At 39.8% G+C, this 12,202-nt stretch overlaps 1 protein-coding gene across 6 annotated transcripts in view; it reads right to left on the bottom strand.

Annotated features, from left to right (window-relative positions):
* LOC144014030 (cyclin-dependent kinase 17-like) overlaps positions 1 to 12,202 on the bottom strand; it is a 51,168-nt gene that overhangs the window by 36,649 nt on the left and 2,317 nt on the right. For 4 of the 6 annotated variants that reach the window (XM_077513514.1, XM_077513515.1, XM_077513518.1 and 1 more), the window contains exons 2-3: positions 6,178 to 6,338; positions 4,309 to 4,470 (exon numbers count right to left, since the gene is read on the bottom strand). In XM_077513514.1, coding sequence (XP_077369640.1) covers positions 4,309 to 4,470; positions 6,178 to 6,307 — 292 coding nt within the window. In that variant the 5' untranslated portion in view covers positions 6,308 to 6,338. The remainder of the gene's footprint in view (positions 1 to 4,308; positions 4,471 to 6,177; positions 6,339 to 12,202) is intronic. The other 2 variants (XM_077513520.1, XM_077513521.1) reach the window with 1 other exon arrangement.

The following is a 12,202-nucleotide window of genomic DNA, read 5'->3' as shown; positions in this document are numbered from 1 at the left end:
ACACGCACACACATCTTGTTACAGTTTTAATAATAGAGTAGCATTAGTTCTGGCTACTGCATCATACGAGATCCTTGGCTTTGCTGATTTCACAGAATGACGTCACCTGGTGCACAATTGTTCTGCACTTGCAAATGCCTCTGTTCAATTCTCAATTTGTGAGCGAATGGCAACACACAAGTTAACCTAGTGCACGTATTTGTTTTTTTTTCCGAATCATTAAATTGAATGTGTTTTTCCTGAAAACATGAACACTTACGTTTAAATTTAGTTGCGTAACAATCAACAAAAACGATCATTTTTTCACACTGTACGCAATTGCATGCATGTGTGTATTGCTCAAAACATAACAATTGGGTGCAATTCAGAAATTATATTGCAAAGAACGTGCTAAATACTGACGAAAACTTGGTAATATATATATATATATATATAATTTTTTATTTATTTATTTTTTTCCTGCCAAAAATCTGTATCGGCATCAGCCTAAAAAAAATACATATTTGTTGGGCCCCAGTTGGAAGCCGCCATTTTCAAGTGCGTAAACGACGATGTCCCTGCATATTTATGTCAAGACAGCCAGGACGCAGCCAGGCTATTCCGAGTGAAGCAGACATGATATCTGATCGGATTGGCAAAAGAAATATACAAATAAAATTCCATTTTGATTAGGCCTGTATATTCGAATGGGGGTTATATGGCACATTTCCAATCTGTGTGGCCATTTGTTATCATTGTAATCGGAATACAAAGCTCCAAGTAAAATGGCTATTGTTTATGATTCACCCCCCACCACCCCCTTGGTTGTTGAGATTTGACGAAGTTGACTGTCTACTATTATGGTCTAAAATGTTAAATCATTAACTTTTTTGAAAATAGGTCATCAAGCATGGCTGTTTCAGCATGGGAGAAATTACCAAGAAGGCATTAAAAAATTGCTCAATGAGGGAAAAAAAAGGCAAAACTGCTATTGTAATTGAATTATATGATAATGACCCAGTTACTTCCACTTATTTCCTCACAGGCATCATTGTATTCATCGGCATAATCTCTGCTTGCACAAGACTAGTCTGGCTAAAAGGAATATTGTTGCAGTCAGTGTGCAGCTCACTTAGCCAAAGACTCCAGGGAAACGCAGAATACAGCTAATATGATTCCACTGTGGACGGTACGCTCTGATACCACTTATGCCCTTCCATTCTCATCTGCACTCCTCATCCCCTCTTTTTTTTTATTGGTTTAAGGGATGTAAATCAGTTCTTCTCAACATCTCCAAATCCTCTTTTCCCCTCTTTCGATTCGCTCATTCTACTGCTACCAAAGCCATAAAGGAACAAACCACAGGTTCCATTACAAAATTCAGACTGGCAGAGGGAGGAAAAAAAAGTGATTGTGTGAGCATGTGTTTGTGTATGTTGGATTAAGGTCATTACAGTTTTATCTTTCCACATTCACAGCAAACTCTGGTTGGCCAAGTATTGTGAGTCGATGTTTTATTCCCGCACAAAAAAACACCCACACTCACAAAAGAAACAAAACAAACGCCAGAAACGGCAAACCTGGCATTTACAGTACTGTAATTAGAAAATAAATGTCAAATGAATCTTCACTGTGTTGGAATTTGAGACATTAACCAAATAATTAAATAAATCGAGGACGATATAACGATGGCTAGTACAGGCAAGCTTATCACAATAATCTCCAGATGCTATGGCGAAAAAATTGCTCCCAGCAGGCTTCAAGCAGTTAAGGAGTGACATTGAAGTAATCGGATTGGGTGCGAGAAAGTGCTCTAATTTTTTGGAGCATCACTGCATTTTTGTTACTCTTATCTCTCGTTAGAAAAACTCCAATAGTGGTGCCTTGAGATGTACGTTCTTTTCGTAATTTTAATAAGCTACTTTTGTTCTCTTTGCTTATGTAAATATATAGCTATAAATGCTTTTAAATGTTTTGTTTTTTGTTTTTGCGTGGACTTGCTTTGCGTACGAAAGGCGCAAGTGACCCAATGCAAGTGAAACGACTTACAAGGTTAATTTTTTTTTTTAGGTACGATCTGTCATTCCCACCCTTTTTTTAATTGACTTGCAAGCAAAAACTTGAGATATGAAAGCTCTATGGTGACAGTAAACTCACTACACAACAAGCAGCAGTGTGACCAATAGTAATCAATTGTTAATTTTTCAGAGGCTTCAAAGCTTTTTCTTGTAAGTCCCAGTTATCAACTAAGCCTAAAACAAAGAAAATTACATGTGTATTAAATTAAAACCACCACATAAATTAGCTTTAATGTCCACTAGCTTAATGCTAACACACGCTGGGATAAGCCACAGCTTGGCTAATGAACAGCGTCCCTGCTGCAGTGTTATAGCCCTTAAAATGATTGATATTTCAACACAAAAAGTCGTGCCAGTGTCATGACTAGGGTCATGCTTACTGTCATGACTAGGGTCATGCAAGGGTTATGCTTGGGCCATGCAAGGGTTATGTTTGGGTCATGACCGTGAGGTCAAGTGTCTGTTTTGAACTGATGTAACCAGCATCTAGTTTCAACTGGTAAGGCGCTATGTGATGTCAGAAGCTATGTGACGTCACAAATCTTTAATCTCTTTATCTGGTCAACAGCCAATCAGATAATTCCATGTCAGTCCTGTCCATGTCTAGCCACAACCAATCAGATCAATTCGCTGTCTATATAAGCCTGTCTGAGAAGTGTGTGATGTCAAATTATTGCCTCTGTTCCTCTGTGCACCTCCACAAGCCAAGTTAGCTTAGCATCTCATGATTCTCGATACATTCTCGTTGTCTAGTCAAGTTTGTTCTATGCCTCTCGATGTCATTCGAATAAAGAGTTATAATCTTATTTGTGTCTGCGTTTTTGGGATCCAACTCCAGAACATAACAGACAGGGCCGGCCGGCCCTAGCCAATGTGGCGCCACATAGTGCCCCCTATTCTCCCCTCCAGCGACAATTTACATAAGCTTACAAATTACCCTTAATTTATAAGATAATGCCACACAATTTATGTTTATGAAACACCTTATTAAATGGAACATTTTCTTCATTTTCTTACTGTCAAACAAATCATATGGGTGACTTGCTATTGCGACACTTAAAGGTAACTGGACAAACCAAAAGAAGCAACAACTTGAATACTCTTTCACCCCTTTTTTTCCTATCCCCTCTTTTTTTCTTCCCTGTGTTCTGGACAATTTTTTTTGTCATTGCAATATATTTACAAACTTCTCTGGGGTGACCAATTTGTTTTTATAATGGATGAACAGTTATAGTGAAGGAGAAATTTCACCTGATTTTGGCACCCCCTAGAGTCCACAATGCCTTTAGCATTTGCCTAAGTTGCCTATTATCCTCTGTGAAAAAAATGACAAATTCATTACCGAGGGGCTGACACCTACAGTTTATCCGTCTGTCTGTCTTATACTGCCCCCACATGGACAGGGTGAGCACATCATAAGGAGCAGAAGAATGTCTACTGAACTGCAGCACAAAATGTGGGAAAAATGATTGTCTTTCTATTTACTTACTATATATTTACTGTATATTTTTGCAATGCACATTATCATAGCGTGTTATTTTTTAGGGTAGGCTGGAACAGATTAATTTGACAAAGGCTTCGATCATTCACGTCCCCCTTGAAAACGTTCCATTTCATCAGATTCCGTCATGTTTCATTCACTGTAATTCCATACACCATTGAAAAGGGATACAATGCTGCCATCTGCTGGCCATAGTTAGTGGCTGCTTTTGATTCCGCAACCCATTGAGCAGGCAACGCAGCACTTAGACGTTACACTGCCCATTGATTTAAAAAAACAAACAAAAAAAAACGTAGTTGACGTCATTTAATGTGTATGGTGGCATACATCGTGATTTTTGTCATCGTTATTAAACGTTTTTGGCAGTCAACGAGTTAATGATATTTTTGATTTATTTCAATGAGTTAATAAGCGTGGTCATGGAACGAATTAAACTCAGATCTCAAGGCACCATTATATGTCAGAACCTCAGATTGTTTTGGGGAAAAAAAATAGTTAGCTTGTCTCAAAAACAACACTTATATACGGTATGTTGAATAATCGCATTGATTTGACGTGATAGAATAGCAAGGCCATTTTTATGTACAAGTGGCATTATGAGTTCTTGAATCTATGCAACAATCAGCATGGTTGTTTCTCTTCACCAACTGAAGACAAGACAGCCTTAATTGCATTATTGGGTATGTGTAGTCACAATATTAGCTGTAAACAAACCATATAGTACCATTATGTTTGTGTGTGTGCGTGTACCCAGCGATCCAGTCCTGTGGAGGCTTAGATAGGCTCTGTCTCTTTCCAGCCCCCCACCCAGCTCTCTGCGCAGGGCAGTGCGGCCCAGATGACCGGCGTACTGACGCAGGAAGGAGGGAGCGCTGTGGGAGGCAGGATGAATGGCGCTCACCACCATCGGCTCTGAGGCGCACGCCGTTGCAGGGGAGCGGCCGGAGACGGACAGGAAAGGAAGAAAGAGAGAGCAAGAAAAGGTGTGAAAAAGAAGCCACAAAAGAGGACAAAGGGAAGAAAAAGAGTTGCGGAAGAGGAACACCACAATAAAGAAACGACATATGAGTATGAAAAAGACAACAACAACAAAAAAGGAAGAAGACCACACTGACATTTTGGAGGAACGCTTTGGAATAGGATGTTGGTTTAGAAGGTAAATGATTGATGGTATGAATATGCAGAACTACAATACACAAGGATGGAAACTGAGAAAGATACAAAGAAAAATGGAGTGGAAAAGGAAACATGCACATCAAAAAATTTGCAGGGCTAAACCCGAGAGGCATCAGAGGTAGACCTAAATAATTCATAAGATGACTAGAATAGCTACACACTGAGATATACAGGTACATTAGAAATAACTCCAACTTATGTGGGGGGAAATGTCATGTCTTCACAATTTCCATCATTCTGATTAAAAATCACCACATGACACATATCCTGTTTTTGTTTTTTTAATAATCCCTAATTTCCTCCACTGCCGTACATTCGGGCTTAGCATTTCGCCTGAAATCCACACAATTCTCTCACAGTCCCCACTCGGCAATCCAAATCTCCTCCAGGAAAAAAAAAAAGGTGGCAGATCAGGCCAGTAAAAACCTCCACGTTGCCTCTGATTAGCACTTTGAGTAAGGGAGGAATGTTTCCCCACACTTTCACTTAGCCGGATCAAGCCGAATTTGTGTGCAGGGCGGGTGTGAGAGCAAGAAAGATGTTAAGTAAAAGATGCAGTAGATTGGTCAAAGATTAATGCCCTCCATCATCTACGTCACTTCCTCCATCTTACTGCCTTTCCCCTCCGTGCTTTCGTTTCTCCTTGGAAATTACTTCAAATAACATCGGCTAGCAACACATAGGAAAAACGAGAGAAAAATATTGATGGTGACGTTATAATTCTCTATCTATAGCCACCAAATTGTGACAACATTAGCCAAGTGTTAACAAATTGGAGCACAGCTGTCTTGCATGGACTATAAATGAACACCGAGGCTTTAATGCTTGTTTTCACACTTTCTCAGAGTGTTAGAGAAGAGAAAGGGAAACATTCCTTCATTCTGACCTGGTTTACGTCTGGAGACAGAATATGGCTGCAACACACACACAAATACACTCACATACAAACACACCCCCAGTCTCAGGCGACTTCGTTAGCAAGATGCAAATGCAGTCCTCCAAAATGCCCACCAGATGGCAACACTACGCACCACAATATGCTTCAGGTTTGGAGAGCACCATGTGTGAGAGTGACTAAGACACACAGTTCGTTTCAATCTTGATGAAACAGCCAACTAGGACAAGTTGAAAACTGAAAAAGTGGCAATGAGGGTGGCTGCAGTAGATGGGAAAATTTCAGACAAGGTCTTGCATGTTGGTGATTTGTGTCATTACAAATGTATGTGGACGCACACATGATGAATAAAAAAACAAAAAGGTTAAACAATCTTGTCAAGAGGCTCCTGAATGATCTTACAATATGTAATGAAGAAAAGTTAAGTCCTGTTTATACAAGCAATGGTAGAAACAACCCCGACTTGGTGTCCAGTATTGGCGGCCTGAACTGAACCCGACCACTTGTTGGAAAAAAAAAAAAAGTGTGCGTGTGTCTCACAGTCTCACCATTATCCCTGGCTGTTGCTGGCTCATCCAAAGCCATCTGCTCAGCCAGTTCGGACAGGGAGTCGTCGACGGGACGAGCGCTGCGTAAAGACATGGACAGCCTCCGTTTGATGATCTTCATCCGGTCCATGTTCTCAGGTGCAACACCGGCACCCGGAGGCCTGAGAAGGAGAAACAAACGTCATCATGATTCATGTCATAGCCATATACTGTATATGTGAATGGCGCCATTCGTCTTCATTATGCAGTCAATATACTGCAGTGCAGCCTTTGCCAGTGCGCATTTTCAACAGTCATTTGGACTCGCGATGATTTTTTTTTGCTTGTTGAGCGCGTGTGCGTATTGTTATGTATACCAAGTGAAAATATTGTAGGATAAAAAAAAGACATGGGTGGCAGAGAGAGACAAGCCCAGAGACAAAAATAATAGAGAAAGACAAATAAAAATGCTATGTTGTCCATACAAAGCCGCCCCTCCCTACATGCATATCACGCACTGTGCTGTAAGGCCCCATTTTCCGTGAGGGGGGGCGGGGGTTCACATTGCAACGACATGCGACATCTGGCCAATTATGAGGGAACCCTCCGAGATTTAATTGACAATCGTCAAAAACTCTATATGATATTGATATAAGTACTTTATTTTAACCACGAAAGAAAGATGGCCATTAGCCCTGGTCATGGGTGAATGCTCCGATATCCATTTAACATGTCAGAAATTATGTCCGCATTTGAATTACTGTGTATTAGGGGTGTTCCATATCATACCTTCTACGATATTACCGGTGCATTTTTTTGGGGGGGTGATATGAATTTGAAATATCGCGAAATTGTGCTTTAAGCAGTTACTGTATGTTACAATTTGATCTTGCAGGGTAAAAACTACCTGACCTGTTTTTTAATTTCCATTTCATTCCATTACGTTTGCTATACTTGCACTATGTTTACATTTCAATTGTTAAAAAAAAAAAAAAAAAGTAGCTTATATATTGTGCTGTAATAAAAGTGCTAAGCACCAATCACAAATCTATTGTTTTATAATTATTACCAATATCGTCAAAAATATCGTCACCGCAAATTTCTTTGAAATATCATATTATTTTTAGGCCATATCACGCACCCCTACTGGCCATCAGCTGTGTATGAATTTGTCCATACCGTGTTTGTTTTCTTACCCTTTTGCTCAATAAAGCGATTGGCCGTGTCTGGTTTTGACAATTCGCAGGGGCATTACAATGCATTCCCGCAATTGAAGGCATTATTAAATTATCAAACAAAAAAATGTTATTTTCTGTGTTGGATGTGCTGTTGTAGTACACATTGCACTTTTTTAATACGTATGAAATGATCACAAACTTTGGACAGCTGCAGTAATCTGTGTGGGAAAATGTTTGTTTGTTTGTTTGTTTGTTTAGTTATTCTTTCACTTACCTACTTCTTGTTATTAATTTATTGATGTAAATTTTATTCACTTGTATACTTAAAATGTTTGTTTTGTTCTTGTTTTACTTATCTTATTCTTTACTGCATGACAGATTTCTGTTTCATGTACTGCACTTTGTATACAGCAATGCTTGTTTTAAAGTGCTTTATAAATAAAGTTGAGTTGAGGAAAATGAACCATACGAATCTTTGAGGTCAAGATTTTGCTTATTCTGTTTTTTGCAAGTTGTTCAATTAACAGTTTAACAGTACAGGTATAGAAAAAGTAAAGATGTGGGTCAGCTGTTTAAGAGGATGGTGATAAGAGGTAGACCATTTTAAAATGTCTGCTGGTTCCAAAGGGAAATAAACAATTCATATTTGCAAGTGTGTCAGTGTGCGTGAGTTCGCTTTTTGAGTGCTATTTCCCTGTACGTTGCGTCACCGGCCTGGAGCTAGAGGCCGCTGCAGCAGATTATTTTTGTATCCATCCACTTCCTCCTTCTTCTATCGCATCCATAAGTGCTCGGCGGCCAACGTGCACACACGCGCGCACGTGCAGGCCCACATACACACGTACAAGACCCACATCGCCTTTCTCTTTTGTTTCCAACCTTGGAGGATGCCAACAAAAGCTATTCATTCTTCCAGGCCTATTAGAGACACCCTGTGTTCAGCTGCGAGGGAATTCACACCCTGTGAGCCGCAATCATGACAACTGCTGTTTTTCACAAGAAGATGCTCTCAGCGAACAATCGTTTCTAGCCTTCTTGTGAATACCCGGCACCTCGAATACGCTGAGGAGAGGGTGACAAAAGAGCAAAACTGCGACAAGATCACATCATTTTATATCACCCAATGATTAACCAGGATCCACCCCCACCCCCCTCCCTCCCCCTCATTTGCATGTTTCCACAGACTATTTTCAGAAAAGGAAATTAGGTTCTCATCGTGCAACCATACCACAATCCCTAAATTATCCGAATAGACATGTTACATTATTGGCACAGCAGATGACACACAGTAATGACGTAATTATTCAATGTCAGTCTTCATCTGTGGTAAATTAGCATCAAGACGAATGGAAGCAGGAATATAATTACACTGCGGTTCACAAAGAAAAAAATAATAATTTGCGTATTACTACATTATTATATGTTGCTGACATTTTCCAGTTTTTTAGTGTTAGTTTTTTAGGGTCTGAAGCAAAAGTCTCAAACATGTGGCTTGGGGGTCATTTGCGGCCTGCCAGATGGTATTTTGTGGCCTCCTTCTTGACATTAAAGTTTAATATGAGTGCGCCCCCCACCCACCTTCTTTGCCATGTTGTCGCCCTTTTGTTTTTTTGTTTTTAATCTCTCATGGGCCGGTGGAAAGAAAAATCCTGTCACACTGTCATCGTCATGTGTTTTTCAAAACCAGCCGTGACCAGAATGGTTGGCGACGCAAACAGACAATTTTAAGAAAAACGGGATGGAATGTGTTTAGTGCTGTCACGATCGAATATTTTTATAATCGATTAATCTATCATTCAATCGATGAATCATCTAATTGGATCCATTTTAATTTTGCATTAAGGTGTATTACAAAATCATTTCCCCCCTGAGAACTGTTTATTAATAACCATTGATTGGTGTTTATTTTGTACTTCGTATTCATACAGAGATTAAAAAAAGGTGTATAGTGATTAAAAAAAGGGGGGGGTGGATTGACGTTATACTGTTATCGGTTCAGTAATTCTTTTCGAAAGTAAAAACAGATGTCTGCATAATATGCCTTTATTTTGATTAAACACAGAAGATAATCAGTCTTTTTTTTCATGAAGGACTACAAAAATCAGTGAACAATTACTGGTGATATGTTGAAATAAATTTTAAATTAAAAAAATGGTTCAAACATGCCTTGAATGCACATAGAAAGTTGCAGTGCTCAGACATCAATAGAAATGCTAAGAAGTTTGCAATGTATGGAGATGAGAGCGAGGACCAGGTCATTGAACTGGTCAACGTTTTGAGCTAGTATTAATAAAGATTAAGAAGATTGGATAAGTTGAACTTTATTGGAAATCTTGAACCCTTTTTATGTGGAAAAATTGATTTGGCCCAGACACACCTAGATTCTACTTCACTAGGGGTGGGAACCTCTGGGTACCTCACGATATGATATGATATGCGATACAGGGCTCACGATAACGATTATCTCACGATATGACAATACTGCGATTATCGATATATTGATCAGATAATTAATCCACGAGAATCTATGATAAAACTACTGAAGACATAAACTTCTGTTTTTTCAGTGAGAAAATAGTTTCTTTTTGTACCACCACTTGAAACACAATATTAAAACTGGTGTCCTCTTCAAAGTGAGCACTTTAGTGTATTTTTTTTTTAAAAACAACAGTTACATAGTCAATTTCATTTTATAAACTGTGACACAATTTTTTGTGTGTATCATTGCAAAAGTAAGTAAATAAAATTACTTACATACTAAATCCAATTAAATCAATATTAATATTCCTCAGAAATTGTGTGCTTCAAAAAGTCGAAACATAAAATATGTTTTAAAATGTTAAAATTGAAGACATAATCCACATTTTCCATAAAAACGTATGCAAAACTGAGTCAATTGCTGAGCAGATAAATGTCTTACACAAGTAAAAGTAAGCTCATGAGTCTTCTTTGCCTGAACTTGCCTGCTTCTTTTGCCTGACTTCCGTACATTTCCCCGCCACTCTTATTGTCATGTTTCAGTTTTGTTTAGGTTATGTTTTGTTTCATTTTGGTGAGTGTGTTGTGTTTGTCTTGTGTTCTTGTGTGTTTCCCCTGTCTCGTTAAGTCTGAGTAGGTCAACCTGTGTGTCATTCCTCTTCCCAGTGTGTGTTGACCTAATTAGTGCCTTCTGCCTGCTGTGTTTCTCAGGTGGTTGTTAGTTTCTCATTAGTGTTGTATTTAGTCAGTGGGGTTTGTTCACGTGTCGAGGGAGCATTGTCTTGTCTTGTCTTGTCTTGTCCTGTCCTGGTGTGGTGCTTTATAGCTGTTGGGTCAAGTTTTTCTATGTTCTGGTCAAGTTTCTCTACGTTCTGGTCAAGTTTCTCTACGTTTTGGTCAAGTTCCTCTACGTTCTGGTTAAGTTTCTCTATGTGCTGGTCAAGTGTTCTCTCATCCACACCAAATGTTCTCTCAAGTATTCTCTCGTCCATGTTTACTCAAGTCTCCCCGTCTACACCTCTCACACCATGCCAAGTCAAGTGTTCCTCTCTCATGTCATGTCCAGTCTGTCCACATCCCATCCAGTCCTGTCGATCAGTCTGCTCACATTTAGTCCAGTCATCTACGTGGTTCCCATCAATAAAGTTATTCTCATTCCTGTCTTTCTCCCTACCTGGTTTCGCCACCTTTTGTTCCATCCCCCCATCCACATCTTGACACTTATGAGGTGCTCCCCCTAGCGGCCCGCCAAGTAATTGCTCGATAAGTAATGAACAATGAAGCTGTTATAGTGGATGTATATGAACTACAAATATCGGGATACTTACGTAGGCAAATCGATAATCTCAGGAGACAAAGTATCACGATTGATCATGATATCGATATATCGTTACACTCCTAATATCCACATGATTTAAATTAGAGACCCCTGTCCTAATGTTGTTGGAAATCTTATGACTCATTAAATTGAAGACAGTGTACACAATGTTCAAATTACTATTATAGAAGTAGAGTACAGTATTATGCACAAAGTTTTAGTTAACCATACATGAAATGCTGCACCATACCATTTTATAGATGTGTCAAAAGGAATGCTTATTTTTCTAAATAAAGTGTACGAGATGGATGGAGTGAGTGAACAGCGCAGCACAGGCTCCTCCATGAGTGGGGAAAAGACATGTGGCTTCAGGCTGCAGCATGTAAAGGCCACAAACGCCAGACACCCGGAAAACCACTCACTCTTCTGCAACTCCCACTTAAATGGACGAGGGGGTTGGTAGGTTGGGGCGGATGGCCAGTCCAGATGATGGAATCTTAAACAAGCATGGTTTTAACACACGGTGCATTGTTGCGGAATACATACGGTAGATATGTTGCAAAGACGGAACAATAAAACAGATGAGAGCAAAGGTTTGTAGGTTAATTAACCCGAAGGTGAAATAAAATGGTCAACAACATTGCCCCGTATTGTTTAGCTGTCTCCGTTAATCGCCCGTGAGCATGTGTGTCAAAGAATGTGCGGGTGGGTGCTCGCAGGGTTACGGCAGGACAGCGGTGAGGCGAAGTAGCGCACGCCCGAGGAGGGTATGGGACACAACGCAGCCGGATTTATTCAGTGCACACCATTTGGGTTGCTAGGTTACAGGCCCATACTGAAACCACACTTTCCCTCTCTGAAGTGAAGGGAAGAGAAAAAAAAAGAAAAGTATCGCCACATCACCAACCACATCACCCTCCTCACTATGCATACACGCACCCAGATGGATGGATGAGCGTAGCAAAAGCATGATCCTTGCCAGTTTGGCATTCCTCTGCCAGCTGGTCTTGCTCATGAGGAAATACGGGGACTGTCCTAGCTGTACGTTTGACAAAGTTTTAGTCAGCTATTT

Source organism: Festucalex cinctus, chromosome 2 (assembly GCF_051991245.1).
Source record: "Festucalex cinctus isolate MCC-2025b chromosome 2, RoL_Fcin_1.0, whole genome shotgun sequence".
Taxonomy (NCBI): Eukaryota; Metazoa; Chordata; class Actinopteri; order Syngnathiformes; family Syngnathidae; genus Festucalex; species Festucalex cinctus.
Note: the sequence above shows the minus strand (reverse complement) of the source record. Positions and strands in the feature narration are given on the sequence as shown.